Source organism: Macrotis lagotis, chromosome 1, assembly GCF_037893015.1.
Source record: "Macrotis lagotis isolate mMagLag1 chromosome 1, bilby.v1.9.chrom.fasta, whole genome shotgun sequence".
Lineage (NCBI taxonomy): Eukaryota > Metazoa > Chordata > Mammalia > Peramelemorphia > Peramelidae > Macrotis > Macrotis lagotis.
In genome coordinates, this window is record NC_133658.1 from 260533077 (window position 1) to 260557766 (window position 24690).

The 24690-nt window shown below is 34.9% G+C and overlaps 1 protein-coding gene across 2 annotated transcripts in view; it reads left to right on the forward strand.

Moving 5' to 3' along the window:
• Window positions 1-19778: 19778 nt before the first annotated feature.
• The window catches only part of CASS4 (Cas scaffold protein family member 4), a 53738-nt gene continuing 48826 nt past the window's right edge, over window positions 19779-24690 (forward strand). For both annotated transcript variants that reach the window (XM_074210302.1, XM_074210303.1), the window contains exon 1: window positions 19779-20124. In XM_074210302.1, the coding sequence (XP_074066403.1) occupies window positions 20080-20124 (45 nt within the window). In that variant the 5' untranslated portion in view covers window positions 19779-20079. The remainder of the gene's footprint in view (window positions 20125-24690) is intronic.

Here is a 24690-nt window from a genome sequence, read left to right on the forward strand (position 1 = left end):
AGCCCTTGAAAATCACTGGATGAGGGCAGCTAGGTAGCACAATGTGGGGGGAGGGGGCAGCTAGGTGGTACAGTGGATAGAGCACTAACACTGGAGTCGGGACCTGAGTTCAAATACAGCCTCAATAGCTTAAAATTTATCTGGCTGTGTGACCTTAAGCAAATCACTTAACCCCATTGCCTTGCAAAAAAATCATTGAATGACCTAATAATAATCAGGCCCCTCTGGCTATGTAGACCACTATCCTTTCACATCTTAACAGATCTTGTTTATATTTTATCCATAAATCTAATATAAAAGATCTACCAATACCTTGGAGACTTGTTTTTTGGGGGGGTTTTTTTTAGGTTTTTGTAAGGCAAATGGGGTTAAGTGGATTGCCCAAGGCCACACAGGTAATTATTAATGTCTTAGACTGGATTAGAATTCAGGTACTCCTGACTCCAGGGCTGGTGCTCTATCTGCTGCGCCACAAGATTCTCTTTTAACTGATATAGATTGTAACTCCTCCTACCATTCTCAGTCTGTTCAATATGCATCCTTGTCTTTTTGAAAATTAATGGTTCACATTATATATGAAGGCCTTTCTTTAGTTCTAACCGTTTTAATACTTAGAAATTAGTGGAACTCCTTTTCTGATTATCAAAATTATAGGACAGGAAAAAAACAGTAAAATCTGAGAAATATGAAATCAGAAATACTAAACATAATTTACTGATCATAATTCAATAAAATTATATTCAATGAGGAGCTTTTGGTGATTAAATACCATAATGCTAAAGAACTAGTGGGTTAAAAAGGAAAGCTTAGAAACAGTATGGGACATCAAGTACTAATAAAAAAAATTATTATTGAAAGCCGTGTTTTTAAAAAAAAAGTGGTGGCTAGGTGGTACAATGGATAGAGAGCACCAGCCCTAGAGTCAGGAGTACCTGAGTTCAAATCCAGACTCAGACACTTAATAATTACCTAGCTGTGTGGCCTTGGGCAAGCCACTTAACCCCATTGCCTTGCAAAAAATAAAAACAATTTTAAAAAGAACCTGCACATCATACTTTAAGAAATCATCAAGAAGGGCAGCTGGGGGGGGGGGGGGCAGCTAGGTGGTGCAGTGGATAGAACACCGGCCTTGGAGTCAGGAGTACCTGGGTTCAAATCCAGTCTCAGACACTAATTACCTAGCCGTGTGGCCTTGGGCAAGCCACTTAACCCCATTGCCTTGCAAAAAAAAAAAAAAAGGTAGCTAGGTGGTGCAGTAGATAGAGCATCAGCCCTAGAGCCAGGAGTGAAATTCAGCCTCAAACACTTTGTGTGACTTTAGGCAAGACACTCAACCCTATTGCCTTGTAAAAAAAAAAAATTATCAAGGAAAACCAAGAACCAGAGAATAAAATAGACATGGAAAAAATACACCAATAATCTCCCCTGAAATAGATCCCAAAGTGAAAATTCCTAGAAATATTAGCCAAATTTGAGAAATCCCATGTCAAGAAGACAATTCAGCAAAAGAAAGACAATTCAAATATCACGATTGCACAGGATTTAGTAGCTTCTACATGGAAGATTGGGAGTATGATACCTACCCAACAAAATTGATCATAATCCATTGGGGGGGGGGAGATCTTCAATGAAATAAAGAACTTTGAAATATTCCTGATGGAAAGACTAGAGCTGAACATAAAATTTGATTTTTAAAGAAAAACTCAAGCATAAAAAGGAAAAAACAAAAGAAAATACAAAGGATCCAATAAGGCTAAATTGTTTACATTCCTACCCAGGAAAATGATACTTGTTACTCTTAAGAAATTTATCACTATTAAGGCAGAATTCTTCATAGGCAAGGTATAGAAAAAGAACAAATTAAAAATCCCCAATTAAACACCATATTGGAAATTCTGTAGAAAATTATGGAAAGATTTGGACTTATGAAAGAAGATGCTATCCACTTTCAGAAAAGCAGGCAAGTGGAAATAAAAATAGCATGGTCTTATAAACATATATGTCTATAAATATATGTGGGTAGATATATGTATTCTTAGGGATATCTATGAATTTATATATATATATAAATATATATGTATGTGTTTGTGTATATATGTATAAATGAGTGTATACGTGTATAAATGTATATGTGTATAGCCTGCATGGGGAAGGGGAAAAATAAAGTTAAAAAGTGCGTATCAGAGAACAAAAGAAAACTTGCAAGGAAGCAAAGAAAGATCGACAATTTTAAATAAAATGCATGGTATTATTTAGGTTTTCTTATTGTTCACATATAGAAATGCTGATGATTTATATGGGTTAGTTTTTTAGTTGATTTTCTAGGTTTCTCTAAGAATATCATCATATCGTCTGCAAAGAATGAAAGTTTTGCTTCCTCACTGCCAATTCTAATTCCTTCCATTTATTTTTCTTCTCTTATTGCTAAAGCTAACACTTTATTTCTAACACTGTATTTCTAACACTATATTGAGTAGTATTAGTGGTGATAATGAGCCGGCTTCCTTGCTTCACCCCTGATCTTATTGGAAATGCTCCTAGTTTATTCCCATTATATATAATGTTTGTTGATAAATACTGCTTATTATTTTAAGGAAAACTTCATTTTTCCTATATTCTCTAGTGTTTGTTTTTTTTTAAAACTTTTTTTTTAGGTTTTTGCAAGGCAAATGGAGTTAAGTGGCTTGCCCAGGGCCACACAGCTAGGTAATTATTAAGTGTCTGAGACCAGATTTGAACCCAGGTACTCCTGACTCCAAGGCTGGTGCTTTATCCACTGCACCACCTAGCCACCCCTCTAGTGTTTTTAAATAGGAATGGGGGTTGTATTTTGTCAAAGACTTTTTCAGCATCTATTGAGATAATCACATGATTTTTTTTTCATTTTGATAATGATATAGTCATTATGCTGATTGTTTTCCTAATATTGAACCATTCCTCACCACCTAGTATAAATCCTACCTGAACATGGCATATTATCCTATTAATAACCTGATGCAATCTCTTTGATAGAATTTTATTTAAAATTTTTGCATCATTGTTCATTAGGAAAATTGGTCTATAATTTTCTTTGTTTTAACTCTTTCTGGCTTAGTATCAGCACCATATTGGTGTCAAATTGTTTCTTAAATGGTAGAATTCATTTATAAATTCTGGGTCTGGAGATTCTTTTCTTAGAGAGTTTATTGATGGTTTCTTCAATTTCTTTTTCTGAAATAGGGTTATTTAAGTATTTTATTTCTTCTGTTAATCTGGGTAGCTTATATTTTTGTAAATATTCATCTATTTCACTTATATTTCAAATTTATTGGCATAGAGTTGAGCAAAATAGCTCTGAATTATTACTTTAATTTTCTCTTCATTGGTGGTGAGCTCACCCTTTTCATTTTCGATACTGGTAATTTAGTTCTTTTTGGAAAATCAGGTTATCTAGAGGTTTATCGGTTTTATTGATTTTTTTAGGGTTTTTTTTTTTGCAAGCCAATGGGGTTAAGTGGCTTGCCCAAGGCCACAGAGATAGGTAATTATTGAGTATCTGAGACTGGATTTGAACCCAGGTACTCCTGACTCCAAGGCCGGTGCTTTATCTACTACACCAACTAGCCACCCCAATATTGATTTTTTCATAAAAGCAACTTAAAGTTTTATTGATTAATGGTTTTCTTACTTTCAAGTTTATTAATTTCTTTAATTTTCAGAGAATTTGGTGTTAAATTGGGGATTTTTAATTTGTTCTTTTTAGCTTTGTTAGCTGCATGCCCAATTCATTGATCTCTTTCTCTATTTAATTCATATAAACATTTAGAGATATAAAATTTCCCCTAAAAACTGTTTTGGCTGTATCCCATAAATTTTGGTATTATTTATGCTTTCTTGAATGGGAAATTTATTACTTTAAATCTGAATCCTCTTTTATGTTTTGCTGAGCCATAACAATGGTTTTTTCTTTTCTTATTTTGTATTTAAGTTTAAAATTTTTAAACATCTAAAAGAAACCAAATTGGAAACCTTGAAAATCAAAGGAGAGATTAATAAAATTGAAAGTAAGAAAATAATTAAACTAGTAAATAAAACAAGGAGCTGAAAAGGATGAATTTCTCGCCAATAAATAGAAAATTAAAACAATTATTAGGAATTATTATACTCAATTATATTATACCTAAGCAAAATGGATGAATATTTAAAAAATAAAAATTGCCCAGATTAACAGAAGAGGAAGTACAATACCTAACCCCATCTTAGAAAAGGAATTTACCCAATTTGGATCAAGGTACAACATGGAAACAAAAGTAAAGACTGATAGAGTGCTATCTGGGGTGGGGAAGCAAGATTGGGGGAAAATTGTAAAACTCAAATAATATCTTTACTTTTTTTTAGGTTTTTTTTTTTGCAAGGCAAACAGGGTTAAGTGGCTTGCCTAAGGCCACACAGCTAGGTAATTATTAAGTGTCTGAGGCCGGATTTGAACCCAGGTACTCCTGACTCCAAGGCTGGTGCTTTATCCACTGTGCCACCTAGCCGCCCCCACAAATAATATCTTTAATAAAAATAAAAAAATAAGAAAAGGAATTGAATAAGTCATCAATAAACTCCCTAAGGAAAAAATCCCTAGGGATAGATGGATTCACAAGTTAATTCTACCAAACATTTAAAGAACAATTAATTCTGATACCATACAAACTATTTGAGAAAATAGGCATAGAAAATAGACAAGACAGAGTTGAAAAACAGAGAGAAAAAACCATAACCAAATTTCCCTAATGAATATTAAGGCAAAAATTTTAAATAAAATTATCAGCAAAGTGATTCAAGCAACATAACCCAAGGATCATACACTAAGACCAGGTAGGATTTATACAGGGATATAACTCTTTTTGTGGTGACAAAGAATTGGAAATTGAGGGAATGTCCATAATTGAAGAATGACTGAACAAATTGTAGTATGTGATTGTAATGGAATACTATAGTGCTATGAGAAAAAACAAGCAGGATGATTTCAGAAAAACCTAACAATACTAATAGGAACTGATGGAAAGTAGAACCAGGAGAACATTGTATACAATAACAGCAATATTATAGAATGATCAACTTTGAAAGACTTAGCTATTCTCAGCAGTACAATGATCCAAGAAAATTCCAAAGGACTCATGATGAAAAATGCTACCCACATCTAGGGAAGGAACAAATGAAATCTGAATGCAAATCAAAACATATGATTTTTTTTCTTTCTTTTGGGGGAAGGGGAAGGGCATTGGAAGAGGAGTCTGTTTTCTTTCACAACATGATTAATATGGAAATACATTTTACATGATTACCCATTTATAACATATATCAAATTGTTTGCCATCTGAGTGAGGGGAGAGGGAAGGGAAGAAGAGAGAAAATTTGAAACTCAAATTTTTAAAAACCAAATGTTAAATATTTTTATATTTAATTGGGAATAAAATAAAAAATTGAAAAAAGAAAATCTTCATCAAAGATAATAGCAATATTGGAATAACATAGCAAAACTTGCAGAATACAGCAACTATTCTGTGATGGAAATTTATGTTTCTAGTGAGAATAAAAGTGTTACAATCTAATACAATCTCTAATTGACTTTTTGTGTAAACTGCTTCTTATTAGAGCTACCCATACTATCTTGTGTGGCATTAAACTGATTATAGTTGGCCTCATCCAACATGGACTGCAATAAGATATTATATTTACTACAGCCCTTCATAAGCAGGAAGGCCTTTTAATTCCTGTCAATGCATACATTTCTCATGTATCAATAAATCTTTTACGCAAGAATAGAGACATAGACCTTATCCATGGTATTTCTCAGGGAAATAGGTTTACACTTGGAAGGTAAGATTACAGTTATCTTTTTATCTTTTTAATTATTTTTTGCAAGGCAAATGGGGTTAAATGGCTTGCCCAAGGCCACACAGCTAGGTAATTATTAGGTGTTTGAGAGCAGATTTGAACTCAGGTACTCCTGACTCCAGGGCCAGTGCACTACTCACTGCACCACCTATTATCTTTTTAAAAATAAAATAGTTGTAGATAGCTGCTACTCCTTTTTCAAGGCAATGCGGTTAAGTGGCTTGTCCAAGGCTATTATTATTATTATTATTATTATTATTATTATTATTATTATTATTATTATTATTATTATTGTGTGAGGTCGGATTTGAACCCAGGTACTCCTCACTCCAGGGCCGGTGCTCTACTCACTGCACCACCTAGTTGCCCCCATATAATATGTTTTTTTAAAAAAACAGTGGTTGAAATATGTCTCGCTGGATAGATTTCCCAGTCATATAATTATCATCTGAAGAAACTAGAGATGTTTACAGGAAGGTAAGATAGAGTGTATATGTCTTCATGTATTTGAAGGAAGAAAAAACTTGGATTTCTGTAGCTTGGTTTCACAGAGTAAAATGAAGATCAATGAATGGGAGGTTGGAGAGACAGTTTTTATTTGCTGAAAATTGTGCTAAGTTGTAGGGATACAAAAAGAAGCAAAAGACAGTCCCTGCCCTCAAAAACCTTAGAATCTAATGGGAGAGACAACATGCAAGCAAATCTATTCCGAGTAGAATAAACAGAAAATAAGAGATGAAAGACTGGAATTAAGAAAACTTAAGGAAGACTTCCAGTAAAAGATGGTATTTTAGTTGAAACTTGAAGGAAATCAGGGGCAGATAGATAGCACAAGAGTCAGGAAGACCTAAATTCAAATCCTACCTCAAACACGACTAGTTGTGTGACCCTAGACAAGTCATTTCATCCCATTTGCCTTGATTTTGAAGTACAATATCAATGTTTGTGAAATTCCTATATAGAAAGGGGTCCCCAACATCCTTCTGGGCCCTGAGAAATTCCTTAGAAATACAAATTTGGCCAGATGCCTTTAGGTCTGAAAATAGATAACACCCAAGTGTTTGACCCTGGGGGTCCAGGATATACCATAAAATTGTTTGAAGATTCACAATACACCCTCATCAGCCTAATTATCTTGCTGTATCTGTTAAATTCCAAGACTGCCTCCCCCTTCCCTAGGTGTGGCTGGAACAGTAAGATAGTAAATTCCTCAAACCTGTGAGAAGCCCATGACTATGTGACTCCCTCCATCTCAGGAAATATGTTCAAAGACCCTGACCCTTTTCCCACTCTGTCTATAGGAACCTTATATTTACATATGATAAGATGATCTTTGCTTCTGTATCCTGCTTGCTCTCAGTATCTCTCCCCCCCCCAAAAAACACTATAAAAACCTTATCCCTTGAGCACTCAGGGACTGTCTGATTTGGATACTCTTTATCCCCAGGCAGTCCCTGAGAAATAAAAATCTCCAGACTTATCAAATTCCGGTCTCCATCTCACTCTTTAGGTTCACCAATTTCCCTATCTGTAAAATGAGCTGAATAGGGAAATGGCAAACCACTCCAGTATCTTTGCCAAAAAAAACCCCAAACGGGGTTGTAAAGAGTTGAACATGACTGAAAATGTCCAAACAACAACCAAAGAAAGTTAAGGAGGTCAGTTGCTCAGGGAGAGAGAGCACTCTCATCATGTGCCAGTCAGGAAAATTTCCCAAAATTGAAAGATAGAGGGTCTTCTTCTGGGAACAACCAGGAGAACAATGTCATCGAATCAAAGAATTGGGGAATATGCTCTCAGAAGACTCAAAAGGTAGATGAAGTCTGAGTTATTTTTCTTTATATTTTATTTTTTCCAGATTTTGAAAGTTTTTCAACATATATCTATGCAGTTTTCTTATGCCTTCCCTTCCCCTCAGCAGCAGTCTAGTGAACATTGTTTATGTACATTTGTTTTATCATGATTATATATCTTAGTCATTTTCTGTGTAAGGAATTAGGACTAATTAGAAAAGAAACAAAACCATGAGATTGGAAGGAAAAACATAAGATTATTTTTTAAAAAGTGAACATAGTGTTCATTCAGATTCTGTAGTTTTTGTTTTGTTTTGTTTTATTTTGTTTCTTCATCTACTTGTGTATAGCATCCATAATGGGTCTCCCAGGGTTGTCCTAGCTCTCTGAACTGCTGAGAGGAGCTGCATCCATCAAAGTTGATCAACTCACAATGTTGTTGTTAATGTGTACAATGTTCTCTTGGTTCTCCTCTCTCCACTCATCATCTATTTCTGTAATTCTTTCCATGACCATTCATGGTTTCTTATAGAACAATAGTACTCCATAACATTCATATAATCATGTTCATCTATTTCCCAATTGATGGACATCCCCTCAATTTCCAATTCTTTGTCTCTACAAAAAAAAAAGAACTGCTATAAATATTTTGGAAGATGTGGAACATTTCCCATTTTTTATTTCTTCTGGATATAGGCCTAGTATTAGTATTGCTGGGGCAAAGGGTATGATCAATTTTATTGCTCTTTGGACATAGTACCATATTGCTCTCCAGATTGATTGGATTAATTCACAACTCCACCAACAATGCATTAATGTCCCAATCCTCCCATAACCTCTCCCATGTTGATTATTTTCCCTTTTTGTTACTTTAGTCAATCTGATAGGTGTGAGGTGATATCTCCTAGTTGTTTTAATTTGCATTTTTCTAATCAGTAATGATTTCAAGCATTTTTTCATATGGTTATGTATAGCTTTAATTTCTTTGTTTTAAAACTGCCTTTCATATCCTTTGACCATTTATCAATTGGGGAATGATCTGTAACTTTTTAAATTTGATTCAATTCTCTATATATTTTAGAAATGAGACCTTTATCAAAACCTCAGCTGTGAAAATTGTTTCCCAGCTTTCTGTTTTCCTTCTAATCTTGGAAACATTGGTTTTATTAGTACAAAAACTTTCTGATGTAATATAGTCAAAATCATTCATTTTGCAATTTATAATATTCTCTATTTCTTGTTTGGTCATAAATCTCAACCTTTTCCATAGATCTGACAGTATTTCTTGATTTATTAATTGATCTATGATAATATCCTTTATGTCTAAATACTGCACTCATTTTGACTTTATTTTGGTAAAGGGTATGAGATTCCAGTTTTCATCAGTTCCCTTTATATTCTTGACTTTTTGTTGCTCCAGATAAATTTTGTTACTATTTTTTTCTAGCTCAGTAAAAGTTATTTGGTAATTTGATTGTTATGACATTAAAGAAGTAATTTAATTTGGGTAGAATTGTCATTTTTTTTATGTTTCCTTGAGCTGACCATCAGCAATTGACATTTTTTCAGTTGTTTAGATCTGGCTTTCTTTTTTTTTCTTTTTTCTTTTTTTTTAGGTTTTTGCAAGGCAAATGAGGTTAAAGTGGCTTGCCCAAGGCCACACAGCTAGGTAATTATTAAATGTTTGAGGCCATATTTGAACTCAGGTACTACTGACTCCAGGGCTGGTACTCTATCCACTGCACCACCTAGCTGCCCCTAGATCTGACTTTCTTGTATGAAAAGTGTTTTGTAACTGTGTTCATACAGTTTCTGGGTTTGTCTTGGGAGGTAGATTCCCAAATATTTAATGTTGTCTGCAGTTATTGTAAATGGAATTTCTCCATTTCTTGTCCTTGGGCTTTGTTCATACATAGAAATGCTGATGATTTATGTAAGTTTATTTTATAGCCTACCACTTTGCTGACTTTTTAAATTGTTTCAAATAGTTTTTAGATGATTTTCTAGGATTGTCTGAGTAGTCTATCATATCTGCAAAAAAGTGAAAGTTTTGCTTCTTCATTGCCAATTCTAATTCCTTTAATTTCCTTTTCTTATTGCTAAAGCTACTATTTCTAATACTATATTGAATAGTAATGGTTATAATAGGCATCCTTTGTTTCACCCCTGATCTTGAGGGAAATGCTCGTTGTTTGTCTCTATTACATATAATATTTGTTGATGGTTTTAAATAAATACTGCTTACTATTTTATGGAAAATTCCCTATATTTCTATATACTCTAATGTTTTTTAATAAGAATGGGAGTTGTATTTTGTCAAAGGCTTTTTCAGTATCTATTGAAATAATCATATGATTTCTTTTGGTTTTATAATTGTTATATTCAGTTATGTTGAGTGTTTTCCTAATATCAAACCTTCCTTCCCTTCCTATTATAAATCCTATCTGTTTGTAGTATATTATCTTAGTTATAATTTGCTGTTATCTCTTTACTAAAACTTTGTTTAAGATTTTTGCATCAATGTTCATTATGGAGATTAATCTATACATTTCTTTGTCTTTGACTCTTACTGGTATGGGTATCAGTACCATATTGGTGTCATAAAAGGAATTTGGCAGAACTATTTTTTTTAAATAGTTTATATAGAGTTGGAATTAATTGTTCCTTAAATGTTTGGTAGAATCACTTGTAAATTCATTTGAACCTGTAGACTTTTTCTTAGGGAGTTTATTGATGTTTTCTTCAATTTCTTTTTCTGAAATGGGGTTAAGTATGTTATTTCCAGTTCTAGGTAGTTTGTATTTTTATAAATATTCATCGATTTCACTCAGGTTTTCAAATTTATTGGCATGCAATTGGACAAAATACCTCCAAATTATCTCTTTAATTTCGTCCTCATTGTGGTGAGTTCACTCTTTTCATTTTGGATACTGTTAACTTGGTACTCTTTCTTTTTTTAAATCAGATTAACCAAAGTGTATTTTAATGGTTTTTTCATGAAACATAAACCAACTCTTAGTTTTATTTATTAGGTCAATGTTTTCTTGCTTTAAATTTTATTAATCTCTCCTTTGATTTTCAGAATTTCTAATTTAGTCTTTAATTGGGGATCTTTAATTTGTTCTTTTTTCTAGCTTTTTTTTTAGTTGCATACCAATTCATTGATCTCCTCTTTCTCTATTTTTATTTATATAAGCATTTAGAGATATGAAATTTCCCCTAAAAACTGCTTTGGCTACATCCCATAAATTTAGGTATGATGTCTCATTATTATCATTTGCTTGCATGAAATGGTTGATTATTTCCATGATTTGTTATTTGAGCCACTCATTCTTTAAAATTGTTATTTAGTTTCCAATTAATCTTTCCATGACCCTTTATTACATGTAATTTTTATTGCATCATGATCTGAAAATACACATTTATTATTTTTGCCTTTCTACATTGATTGTAAAGTTTTTATACTCTAGTACCTGGTAAGTTTTGGTATAGGTGCCATGTAATGCAGAGAAAAAAGTATATTTTTTTCTATCCCCATTCATATCTTTCCTTCCCTCTTATTCTTCCTCATCAATGTTTTGTTCCCTTTCCCCTTTAACTTTTCATTGAAATTTTAACTTTAAGTTTGCTTTCACTTTTAACCTTTATCTTCCCTTTTATCAGTCCCTTCTTCACTTTTCTTTCCTTATCCCTCTCTACTTTCTTGTAGGGAGGATAGATTTTTAAATCCAATTGGGAATGTATATTATTCACTCTCTGGGCCAAATCTATTGAGTGGGATTTACTCAGTGTCCAGACCCTTCTTTCTTTTCCTCTACTATAATAGGTCTTTGTGCCTCTTCACCTGGTATTATTTATCCACCAATACCTAGCCTTCCCTTAGTATAGTCCTTTTTATATTTTTATTGTTTTAACCTTGTCTTATACTTATATCCCCTTTGTCAAATATACTACTTTTATCTGACCTGATAGAAGTATTATTCTCAAAGACTGATTGATTAATTGCTTGATTGATTGATAAGCAGCATTGCCTCATAGTTACTAAGTACTCTCTCCTCTCCTGGCTCATTAGAAATACACTTCTCAAGTCTCATGGATCACATCAAATTATAAACACTTTATACCTCACCCCCTTTTCAACTACCCTCCATGGCTCCTCATGAGCCAAAGCATCATGTAAAGTCAAATTATTTCATTAACAATTTATAGCCCCTCCCCCGAAGCATACTCCCTCCCATTGTAGCCAAAGTATCAAACAAAACAAAATCTCTTCATGCTGTTTTCATGTCCAGTCCCTCTAAGTATACTTTCTCCCTCCATCTCTATAGTACTTCAACCATAGCCCTACAGACCTTTCCAACCAAATTTTTGGGTATACTCTCTCCCACTGTCCCTTTAGTACCAACTGGGGTACTAAAACCCCTGTTAACTAAAGTATGGATTAAGACAAGATCACTTCCTATTCTTTTTATGTCCAACCCTTCTAAGTATGCTCTCATTCCCTGCCCTTATTGTAGTAAAGCATTTTTAGTTCATATTGTTCTGATCAGCCACAATTAGACACAGTGTAATTTGTCTCACATATACAGATGTCATTTTGGTCTTCTTCAATAATGAAGGACAAGAACCAACCATACCCATATCCTCTAAGTAAAATCTCTTCAACTATATTCAACCCTTCAACTATCCTAAGAGAAATACAATTCTCAAGAGTTACAGTGTTATCTTCCCTTTTAGAGTTTAGAGTTTAATGTTCTTGACATCTTTATTTTTTCTCTCCTTTCCATTTACCTTTTTATGCATCTCTTGAGTCTTTTATTTGAAGATCAAATTCTCTGTTCAGTTCTGGTCTTTTTATCAGGAAATTTTGGAATTCCTCTATTTCACTGAACATCTCTTTTCCCTTGACAGAAAATCCTGAATTTGGCAGGGTAATAAATTCTTGGTTATAATCTAAGGTCCTTTGCCCTATAAAATATAATATTCCAAGCCCTCTGATCCTTTAATGGTGAAGCTAATAAGTCCTGTGTAATTCTGACTGGGTTTCCTTTATATTTAAATTGCTTCTTTTTTTAATGACTGCTTGCAGTATTTTCTCTTTTTTTTTTTTGAGAATTTTGGAATTTGGCTGGGGTCTCATTCTGGAGGTGTTCTGTGTATTCTTTCAAGGACTATTTTGTCATCTTGATCAAGTATATTGGGGCAGTTTTCCCTGATAATTTCCTGTAAGATATTTTCCAGACTCCTTTTTTGATCTAGGCTTTCTGGGAGGCCACTAATTTGCAAATTATCTTTCCTGGCTCTTTATCCAGGTAGTTTATTTTTCCTAAAAGATACTATTTTTCTTCACTTTTTTTCAACCTTTTGATTTTATTTGATGGAATCTTGGTGTCTTACAGATTCATTAGTTTCTATTTGTCCAATTCTAATTTTTAGAATTTTATTTTCTACAGATAGCTTTTGTCTTTTCTTTTCCAATTGGTTCATTTTACTTTTTTGCTGAGTTGCGTTCCCTTTTCAACTGGTCAATTTGAGTTTTAGATGAGTTGCACTCATTTTCCAGTTGGTTAATTTTATTTTTTGAAGAGTTAATTCTTTTTCCATTGATTATTTTTACTTTTAAAGGAATTTATTTCTTTGGTCGATTTTTCATGTATGGCTCTCCTTTCTTTTTTTCCATTTTTCCTTCTTCTTCCTCTCTTCTTTAGTTTTAAATTCTTTTTAAGCTTTTCTGTGAGGTTTTAGATTTGAGTCCAATTCATAGACTCTTTTGAAACATTCTTTGTAGGTAATTCGTCACTGCTTTTTTCTTCTGGGAGGGCATTTTTATTCTCTCTATCTGCATAGTAGCTTTCTGAGATTGGCACTCTTTTAGTTTTTTGCTCCTTTTGATTGTTGCTGAACTCTGTTCCTGAGATATATAGAATATAGTCTTGAACTTTTTGTAGAGGGACTGAGTCTGATCCCTCACTGACCAAGATATCGCTTATGTAGCCTAGGGGTTGCCTTTGCAGAACTTTGTTTCCTCCTTTCCTCCAGAAAGACTGGCTTTGATCCCTGGTTTACCACTGACCAAAACACTGCCTATATAGCCCAGGAGTTGCTTTTGCAGAACCTTCGTTTCCTCCATGCTCTACCTATGCAGTTGTTTGTTCCCAACCCAGTTCTTTCTTTTGCCCCAGTATTACCAGGGTTCAGACTTTGGGGTTGAAACCATCCCTGCTGGCTTGCTATCTAGTTGCCAGGACATGTGCTGCTGTCAGGGTCTGGGCTAGCTATCCTGCCCTCCTTCCTAACTGGGCTTTACTCCCCTCTTTCCCAAAAAGATACAGATCTTCACTGAAGATCATCCATGATGTCTACAGTTGAGAACTTGTCTCAGTTTTTCTTTTTGGTGGTATCTGTAGCTTTAATGTCTGTTTAGAGGCTTCATTTAATGTTATGTAGAGAAAAACTCCAGGAGCATGCTAGCTTCACACCACCATCTTGGCTGGAAGTCCCTTGAAGGCTAAGTTAAGAAGGATTTTGAATGCCAAACAAATTTTGTATTTGATCCTGGAGACATAGTAAGTCACTAGAGTTCCTTTTGATGGGGGGCGGGGGTTAGGGGGTGTGTGACAAAGATCTGACTTGCATTTTATGGAAATCACTTTGGTAGCTGAATTGTGAATGGATTGGGATAGGGAGAGAGACTTGAGGCAGGTAGACTCATCAAGCAAAGGTTAAATGACTTCTTGTTGGGATGTTAATGGGAGATTCTTGGTTCAATATAGGATGAAGTAAATGATCTTAAAGGTATCTTCCAACTTTGAAATTCTGTGATATCCTCCATGAAAAAGGCAAACATTTTAGTTGAGAATGTACCCCACAATTTATACCTCACTTGGTATTAATAATGAATCATTGAAAAAAATGCTCTCTATGGAATGTCTGTCAAAATATTTTCTATGATTTAATACTGTTTTGGATACCCTTATGTTTGAGGAGATCTTTGAAGACATATATTCTTCTGTAAAGTCAGATGTCTTTTATAACAGAATCTGGGATTCTCCAAATCTCTCAGTAAATTATTGGAGATCTAGAGAATTATCTGTGAAAGCCTGCCAGTTTCCTTCTTATGTTTTCACCCGAGGTGCCATTGGATATAGGCACCCTCATATTATTTTTTTAAGTTTTTTTGCAAGGCAATGGGATTAAGTGGCTTGCCCAAGGCCACACAGCTAGGTAATTATTAAGTGTCTGAGGTCAGATTTGAACTCAGGTACGCCTGACTCCAGGGCGGGTTGGTGGTGCTCTATCCATTGTGCCACCTAGCTGCCCTTCACCCTCATATTATTAGAGATAAGAAAGTAAGTATTTGGAGCTTTACTTGTTGAAATTTCTTTACTTGTTGGTAAAAGTATCTATTGTGATCTTTCTCATTCTTTTGGGATCCTCAATAGTGTGTGATTCTCAATATGAATTTCTCTCTTTGTATTTGATCAGGATCAGTCCCTCTTCCCAGTTTTTTATTCTTAAATATCATTGCCTTTTTCTCATATAATACTTAAATAACACTGAGGGTAATGAAATAATAGAATACAAGTGTCAAGGTTCTACAGTTATTATTGATGAGAATACATTACCCTAGATATGCCAGAAAACATTTCCCCTCCTAGCTCTGCTTCTTTATCTCTAAACTTTGTCACCATGTCTTAGCTGCCTTCTCAAAGTGCAATATCCCTCTGTTCTTGTAGCCCCCTTTCCACTGATGAATCCTTCCCAGAACTCCCATTTTGAGAAAGGACTCAGGTGAGCCATCTTTCACTCCTTTTCTATCTCTGCTTTTACTCTTTCAGCCTCAGACATCTTGCCCCTGTGTGGCTACCTTCTCCCTGCCCCCCCCCCCCACTCCTTTTCATATATTGTCTTCCCCAAGTAGACTATAAACTCCTTGGAGACATATTTTCTTTTTTTTTTTTCTTTTTTTCTTATTTGTATTTCCTCTATTTAGCACATAATATACAGTAAGACTTTAGTAAGTGCTCATTTTCATCTATAAGTACTCTCAAAATAATCTTGCTTAAATATATCTCAGACCAACCTCTCTGCAAATAAAGTATCTGTTAACTTCTTTCTGTATTCCTCATGCTCTATTTTATTGAAGTGATATTACTCAGTTTTTCATCCTCCTTTGCAATGTTTTGCAAGAAAGTTTAGATACAAAACAATTTTAATCTTGGCTGTGCTATGTATGTACTTGGCAATAAAATAAAATATTCATTGGATGAAGCAATTTCTGGGCTCTTATAGCTTTTTCAATGTACTTACTGTTTCATATCAATTAATCTTTTTTTTTTAGGTTTTTGTAAGGCAAATGGGGTTAAGTGGCTTGCCCAAGGCCACACAGCTAGGTAATTATTAAGTGTTTGAGATGGGATTTGAACCCAGGTACTCCTGACTCCAGGGCCGGTACTTTATCCACTGCACCACCTAGCCACCCCATCATATCAATTAATCTTTAAGAAATAGTGATAGAAACAATGCCTTTATAAGAAAATAATAAGAGAGAAAATAATCTCTTTGAAAAGATCCATTTAGATCTTTTTCCACTTATCCACTTAGATACACACAATGTCATATGGTTTGTTAGGAGATAATAATTTTAACTTTTTTGAAATGTTTCTAGATGATCACCATATCCAGTGTCTTGCAACTTTCTTCCTCTAGGAGGTATTCATGATTTATAAGCATGAGGCATGTGAGTCATCTGGAAGCCTTTGACATCTCTCATTTCTTGGTCTCACATCATATTTTCCAACATAATTTACCCTATTGCCTACTTTTGCTTTGCTAATTCAATGTACCAAGGTATATATTTATTTCTATGAAAGATCTTTTCAAATTCTTGATAGTATTTCCATACTTCATAGTCAATGTTGGAGAGGTTGTCAAAAGATAAGCACACGGCGACATTTTTGGTGGAGTGTTAGTTTTTGCAAGCATTTTGGAAAACATTTGTAATAAGTCAGTTAAAGTGATGAAAATATACATCCTCTTTGACCCAGAAACTCTGCCACTAGGCATATACCCCAAGTCCTTGATAAAAAGAAATGCTCCATGTAAACTAAATATTAATAGTAGCATTTTTTTGGAGACGAAGACCTAGGAATTAAGTTGTTGATGATGATGATGATGGTGATGTTTGTCCTTCATTTTCTTGGGTTTTTGGTTTGTTTGTTATTTTTAGGTTTTTTTCAAGGCAAATAGGGTTAAGTGGCTTGCCCAAGGCCACACAGCTAGGTAATTATTAAGTGTCTGAGACCGGATTTGAACCCAGGTACTCCTGACTCCAAGGCCGGTGCTCTATCCACTGCGCCACCTAGCTGCCCCGTTGTCCTTCATTTTCAAAGAAGCCCATGACATCAGGGGAAGGTGATACCATGACTAGTACATGCACTGAATTTGAGTGAAGGGGTGCTGTGTTAAGACACCAGCCTCATTTTCTCCTCCAGAGCCATCTGGGTCCAGTGGCCATATATGAATCAAAACAACTGGAGATGGCCCTGCACGTGAAGCAATCAAGGTTAAATAACTTGCCCAAGATCACACAGCTAGTAAGTGTCAAATATCTGAAGCTAAATTTGAACTCCCATATTCCTAACTCTAAAGTCAGTGTACTATCACTGCTCCATGTAACTGCCCCTAGGACTTAAGTAGCTACTAAAGGATTGGGGAATGGCTAAACAAATTGTTGTACATGAGTGTAATGGAAGATTATTATGCTATATGAAATGACTATATAAACACTGAGGAGCATAAAAAAAGATTTGTAAGAAATACTGAAGGGTATAGTAAGAAGAATTAAGAAGGGGCAGCTAAGTGGCACAGTGAATAGAGCACCGGCCCTGGAGTCAGGAGTACCTGGGTTCAAATCCGACCTCAGACACTTAATAATTACCTAGCTGTGTGGCCTTGGGCAAGCCGCTTAACCACATTTGCCTTGCTAAAACAAAACAAAACAAAAAAAAAAAAAAAAGGATTAAGAAAATAATATATGTAATGACTAAAGCAGTAAATGTAAAGAGCAATTATCACAAAAGAAACAAAAAAACAACAAAATTACAAAGAACAAATCTGACTACAAAGAAGAAATGTAAGAAGACACCTCTTTCCACTCTTTTGCAGAGGTAGGCAGGGTTCCCATTAAAAAAACAAACAAACAAAAAACAACTTTGTTATATGGCATGGCTCTTTGGAAAAGAGATATGGAGGAAGCAGAAAACTTAAGATGATTTAATAACAACACCAATACATATGTATTGTAAAAGCCTTTGAAGTCTCTACTTTTAATCTTTGCTTTATTTTCTATAAAAAAAATTGGCATATAAACTATATAGCTTGATCCGTTTGCTTATGCTCATCATGAGCACTCCAAGGCAAGATGCCTGAGTGTCCAGCAAAGTGATTATTTCTTGACTTTGAGCATATAACAAACCAACTCTCTCTCTCTCTCTCTCTCTCTCTCTCTCTCTGTGTGTGTGTGTGTGTGTGTGTGCATGTGTGTGTTTGTATCTCTATCTCTGTTATCTTCTTTGTTTCTGTCTCTGCCTTTCTTGTTTTTTATTTCTTGCTCTATATTTCTATCTCTGTCTATCTTTAATTGCCTCTGTCTCTCTCTCAACCCCATCTCTCTCTCCTTCTCTGTCTCTGTCTCTGTCTCTTTCTCTGTCTCTGTCTCTCTCTCTCTCTCTCTCTCTCTCTCTCTCTCTCTCTCTGGCTATCTATCTCTTTCATTGTCTCTATTTTTCTGTCCATCTCTTTGACTCTGTCTCTCTTTGTCTCTATTTTTTTGTCTCTCTCCTTTGTCTTTGTTTCTGTGTGTCTGATGCTGTTTCTCTGTCTCCTTTCACTGTCTCTGACTCTGTCTCCTTTTTTCTCTGTCTCTGTTTCTGTCTCATTCTCTATATCTCTTCTATCTTTCTCTCCATCTCTCAGTTTCTCTTTGTGTGTCTTTCTCTCCTTTTCAAAATGCATTAACAGTCACATAAAACAGGTACATATGAATAGATTATGATCTGCATCATTGAAGAAAACATTCACATTGATGAGATCACAATCCATTTGTTTATTTGAGTATCAGCTCAATTTTTTTTTTTTTTGGAAAATAGTCCCATCATCATGCAACTGAGAATATCCTCTGCCCTCTTCCTACCATTTCATTATTGCTATAGAAATAGAAAGGAGAAAATTGTTTCATGGGTTGCCATAGTCAAAAACTTCACCATATAGTGGCCAACTTCTGCCAATGAACCTTCTTACATTTAGATGGCTTGGAACTTGGACACCAGATATGGAAAACCCATTCTGGTATAATAAGTCCTTTCCAAATTATTCCATTGGCAAAACTTTTAAAAACCCAGGACCAAAAATATAAAAAAAAAAAAATTTAAATCCAAAAAGGAGCAGCTAGGTGGCGTAGTGGATAAAGCACTAGCCCTGGAATCAGGAGGACCCAAGTTCAAATGTGACCTCAGACACTTAATAAATACCTGGCTATATGACTTTGGGCAAGTCACTCAATCTCATTACCTTGCAAAAAAAAAACCCAAGACCACTTCCATATTCTGATAACAATGATGACAATGAGATAGTTAACATTTGTCCATTATTCTTTATTAAGTATCTACTATGTGCCATCTACTCAACTAAACCCTGGACAGATACAAATAAATGCAAAGGCAAAATACAGTCTGCTCTCGAGGAGCTCATAGTCTAATGAGTAAGACAACATGTGCCAGGATTAACACATGCAAGCTATGTACAAAGATAATTTGGAGATAATTATCAAAGGCACTTACTTTAGGGAGGAACCATAAAGTACTTTAATGTTTGCAAAGCATTTTATCTATATTATTTCATCTAACCCTTTGCTAATTCATCAGAAGATGATTTTGAATGTAGAGGGTCTTTTTAGTGGAGAAAGCTTGAAGAAGTAAGTCTACTTCACCTCAACCTAGTCTGAACCTATCAGGCTTTGGCATGTAAAATCCAGAGCCTATAACATTCTTCGCTGAATTGTCTGAAATAGGAACTTGTGTAGAACAGTAGGCTGCGTTTTTTTTTTCCTCCCTGTGTGGTTTTATGAAGTGAGCAATGACTGGCAAAACAGACTCAGGCTATCTCTGACTGTAGATAGAAAACCAGTGTGGAGAAAGAGGAGGTCATATTTTAGGGTCTTATATCCATTTACTTCATTTTACACTTAACAACAATTCTAGAAATACTGTCTTTTGGGAGACTCCTTTCACCACCTTCCTGTGTGTTGTGGGATGACGCCTTAGAAGTACACTTTTGAGAAGTGACATTGCTTAATCATCCATCCTCCTTCTTAACCCACTGTGACTATCTGTCATACTTACAAGAGGCAATATTTGGCATGACAAACCTGAAAGGAACCAGCATCATGAATAAATCTCCGGAGGTAAGTAAACTCTACTTCTTTAGATGGGAAAGAGGAAAAAAGAAAAGAAAGTTCTTCTAAACAAGACACACATACTTGTAATTTGGCTAAATGTAATCATTCAGTCTTTACTACAGAAGAGACACAAATGCCCTACTGGAGTCAGGGTGGGAGTGGGGGGGTGATGTGCATGGTTTAGCTATCAAGCTCAGCTTAAGGCCATCTGTTACTTAATGTGGAGAACACCTGTGCTAGCCAATTTTTTTTACCATTGATTAAGCCCCAAAGAAACCATGTGAAGTAATAACTACTTTTCACTTATAAGAGAATCCTTCCTCTTAGCTGTGTGTCGGGTAAGAGGAACAAATAGAATTTTTCATTCACCAAACAGTCATTTCGCAAGTATTTATTCTGTCTCTTCTGTATATACACCACAGTGATCCCTCTATTACATTTGCCTAGAATTTCACTTGGACTTTTCATAACTATTCCAAAAGCTTCCCTGTCCCACAACCACCCTCTACTGAGTTTTTATTTCACTTAAAGCCAATACCTCTTAGCTGAACAGTTACTCATTCTCTTGCTGGTTTGTGTAAGGTAGTTTCATCTTTCTTTCTAAATTGTAAACTCATTGAGAAATAGAACCAAAAAGAGATAATCTGATATAGTCATTTAACTTCCATTTGCCTCAGTTTTCTCATCTGTAAAATGGGAATACCTACCTCGAAAAGTTGTTGTGAGAACCTAATGAGATAATAATTGTAAGGTGCTTAGCACAATGCCTAGAACATAATAAGCAATCCACACATGTTGTTGTTGTTTAGAAAGTGAACTAGATTTGCAGTCTAGAATATCTGTATTTGAATCCCTTTTCGAATACCTGGTATGTGATTAGAGGGAAATTGTTTTACCTCTCTGAGTCTTGGTGTCTTCATTTACAACATGGGGATTATTGTATTTATAGTATTTTGATAATAAAATACAGGGGTATTGTGTGATTAAAATGAGATCATGGATACAGGGTGTCCCAAAAGTCTTTGTTCAACTTTAAGCCATGACTTTTAGAACACCCAGTATAACATGCATTGCAAATCTTTAAGTGATGGATATAGATCATTGCTCTACATTTTTTTATCCCTGCCTGACAACACCTAACCCAGTGCTGAGCACATTGTATATGCTTAATAAATATTTATCTACCAATAGCTTCCTTTTAAAGCCAAAACTCATGATTCAGCACACTGCTTTTGTTTTTAAATTTCATTACAAACTTAATCATTTATAAATTATAAGTCAATTAATAAACTTTCTAGGGGCGGCTAGGTGGTGCAGTGGATAAAGCACTGGCCCTGGAGTCAGGAGTACCTGGGTTCAAATCTGGTCTCAGACATTTACTAATTATCTAGTTGTGTGGCCTTGGGCAAGCCACTTAACCCCATTTGCCTTGCAAAAAAAAACAAACAAAAAAAAAATAAACTTTCTGGTAACAGTGAAAACAAACATACAATTTTATGCAAATTTTAAACTTGTAGCAAACTAGAACCAAATGAACAAACAAAAAATGATTTTGATCTGTGTTCCATTCCAAGACTGCTATTCTACTACATTTGACTCTCAAATGTGTATATATGTTGGATGTGTGTGTGTGTGTGTGTGTGTGTGTGTGTGTGTGCATGCGTGCGTGTGTTTGGACTTATTTTACTGTTACAGGGAACCACTTCCTGGTGAAGAAAGTGTCTCCACCAATGCAGATCTGTGACCATTCTGCAGCTTTCAATTTTAGAGAGCTGCTTGGAGCAGTGAGAAATTCAATAACTTTCCTGGAAATATAACCAGCATCTTTTAGCTATAGGACTTGGATCCAAGCCTTCCAGACTCTGAGACCAACTCTCTATCTATTAAGTCACATTGCTTCATATGTAACTACATATACAGGATGTACATATGTTCATGCATGTGCTATATTATGTATATGTATGTAGAGCCCAGCTCTCCAATCACATTGTTATGATGATTTCTTCAAATGTTATATATTAGAAGGTATAGGGGCGGCTAGGTGGCGTAGTGGATAAAGCAACAGCCTTGGAGTCAGGAGTACCTGGGTTCAAATCCGGTCTCAGACACTTAATAATTACCTAGCTGTGTGGCCTTGGGCAAGCCACTTAACCCCATTTGCCTTGCAAAAATAAAAAATAAAAAAATAAAAAATATTAGAAGGTACAGATATTCTGCTCTTAATTCTTTCATATAAGTCTTTTCTTATTTTCTTGTATGCTTCACATTTATCCATTTTTGGTAGCACCATAATATTTCATAATATAAATATCACATATGAGTCTGCATTCTCTAAATATTAAACATAAATGATGTTTCTAAATTTTTACTCTTCCACAAAGAGAAACTAAGATAATTATTGCATCAATAGGTCCTTATTTGTTTTTCTTTGCTACTTTTAAAGATATGAGTTAGGGACTGGACCTCTGATTTCAATAGAGTAGGGGACTCCCAAATGGGGAAACTCCTCCAATTTTAGCTCTGCTCCATCTCTTCAACTTAGAGTCTGAAGAAATGTTTGTCTGGTGGAGAAGTAAAATAATTTATCCAGGTCATAGCCAGTATGTGTCAGTTGCAGGTCTTAACCCCAGATCCATATAACTAGATTGCTTAGCATTCATATTAATGCAGTCACCACACCTATTATTCACATTATTAGTTTTTGTTTTATTTTTTAAATTGTATTGAAATCTGTTTCCCTTTAGCCCTGCCAACATTGATTTACCATTTCATTTGCATTTGAAGCAGACATAAAGCACTATCATAAGATTGTCTTAATTTTTCACTTCTCTGTTTATTAGATAATTTAGGTATATTTTGATGGGTTTCCAAATTTTATATTTCTTTCCATGGACTGCTTTTTATGAGAAATTTCTATGAATAAAATCAGATATTCTTGCACAGCCTATTAACCTCTGAGGGCTTCAGTTTCCCTGTCTGTAAAGTGGGAAGGTAGACCTCTTGCAACCTTCAGCTTTTCTGATTTTAACTGCAAAAATAATTGTCATTTGAAAAGTCATAGTTACAGAGAAGATATTACTCATCTAAAGAAAGGGAAGCACAAGACTAAAGTTATATTAAACCCCTCCTCACTCAAGCATAGGAGACTCTTAGGACATAGGAACAAAAGAAGAGCTGCTTAAGTATAAGAAAACAATATCATTGAGTTGAGGAAGATTAAATGGGACAGAGATACTGAGCTGCAGAGAGAAAAAGAGACAGGTAGACAGAAAGACAGACAGGCAGACAGACAGACAGACTTGTGTTGAAAACTAATGCATCCTTATGGCCCTGTGGAAGGAAGAAGTTTCTGTACCAGATGGGAAACTGGGAAAAGATACTTAATGAAGACCTCTTTGGAAAGAGAAAAACTTGCATTAGGGGATGATGCAGTGATGCTAGAAAACAAAGATAAGGAGGGAGGAACAAAAGGACTTGGGAAGCCAAGGAACAGAGAGGAGGGACTAGAACCAATGTGCAATGATGCATAGATTCATAACACAGAAAGCAGCAACCCCAAACTCTATTTTTATTAGCAATGAATTATGGGCATAAAGTGGTACCAAGAGGGAACTGTTCCTGAGCTAAAAGGAATTTTATTCTAAGATGAATGAACTACATAGGTACTAGTATGTAGGGGAATTTAGAGTATTATTGTTTATGGTCCAAGATCTATTTTGTATTTTGTTGTTTAAGTAAAATCTTTTCTGCTTATTTCCTCTATAATCCTGAGAGCTTACAGGGAATAAATGACATACTTTTTAAAAGTCCCAGGATTTCTTTGAGAGCATGTTGGAATCAGGTTCCCAGAACCAATTGTTAAATTTTCAATGTGAGCATTTAGAGCTCAGAAGTCAACAAATGCTACAAATGAAGACTTAATTTACTATTTTGTTCATTAGGTAGACCTAAGAAAATAATAGAAAAATTACTTAAGTAACAATGTAGATTAAACTTAAAAGTATATTGTGTATATTTCTTTCTCAGAGAGCTAATTATTAAACCTTTACCAAAACATGACTTGGGGAAGGGAAAAGCTAGAGAGATTTTAAAGATGAAGAGTGGGGTTCCACTATGGAAGGATAGAGAAGAATGGGATAGAAAATACAAGATAAAAGAGACTGACATAGATAGGTTTGAGGAAACAGGTAGTGTTGGTCAGAAAAGGAAACTTTGGCCTGGGCAATCTATCAGAACTAAAGGGATTCTGGGTGTAGTCCTAAACATAAAGACTGGAATTAAGGAGTAGCAGAACATATGTCTAGTTCCTAATCCTTCCTGATAGGGTGAAAGCAGGGGTTATTAATTATACTATATTTTGCTGTATATATTATTCTGTACTCACCTTCAGCCAACTCAGTTCTGGTCAAGACTCAATCCATTGTAGAGAGGATTATCTCCACAACGAAAATGCATAAGACTCTACTTTCACAAAAGGATAAGCATCTCTGGGACCCTTTCCTCCCCTCCATTAAAATGTCTTCAAAGAATTTTTCCTATAATCTACATTACATGAAGAAAAGAATGTACTAT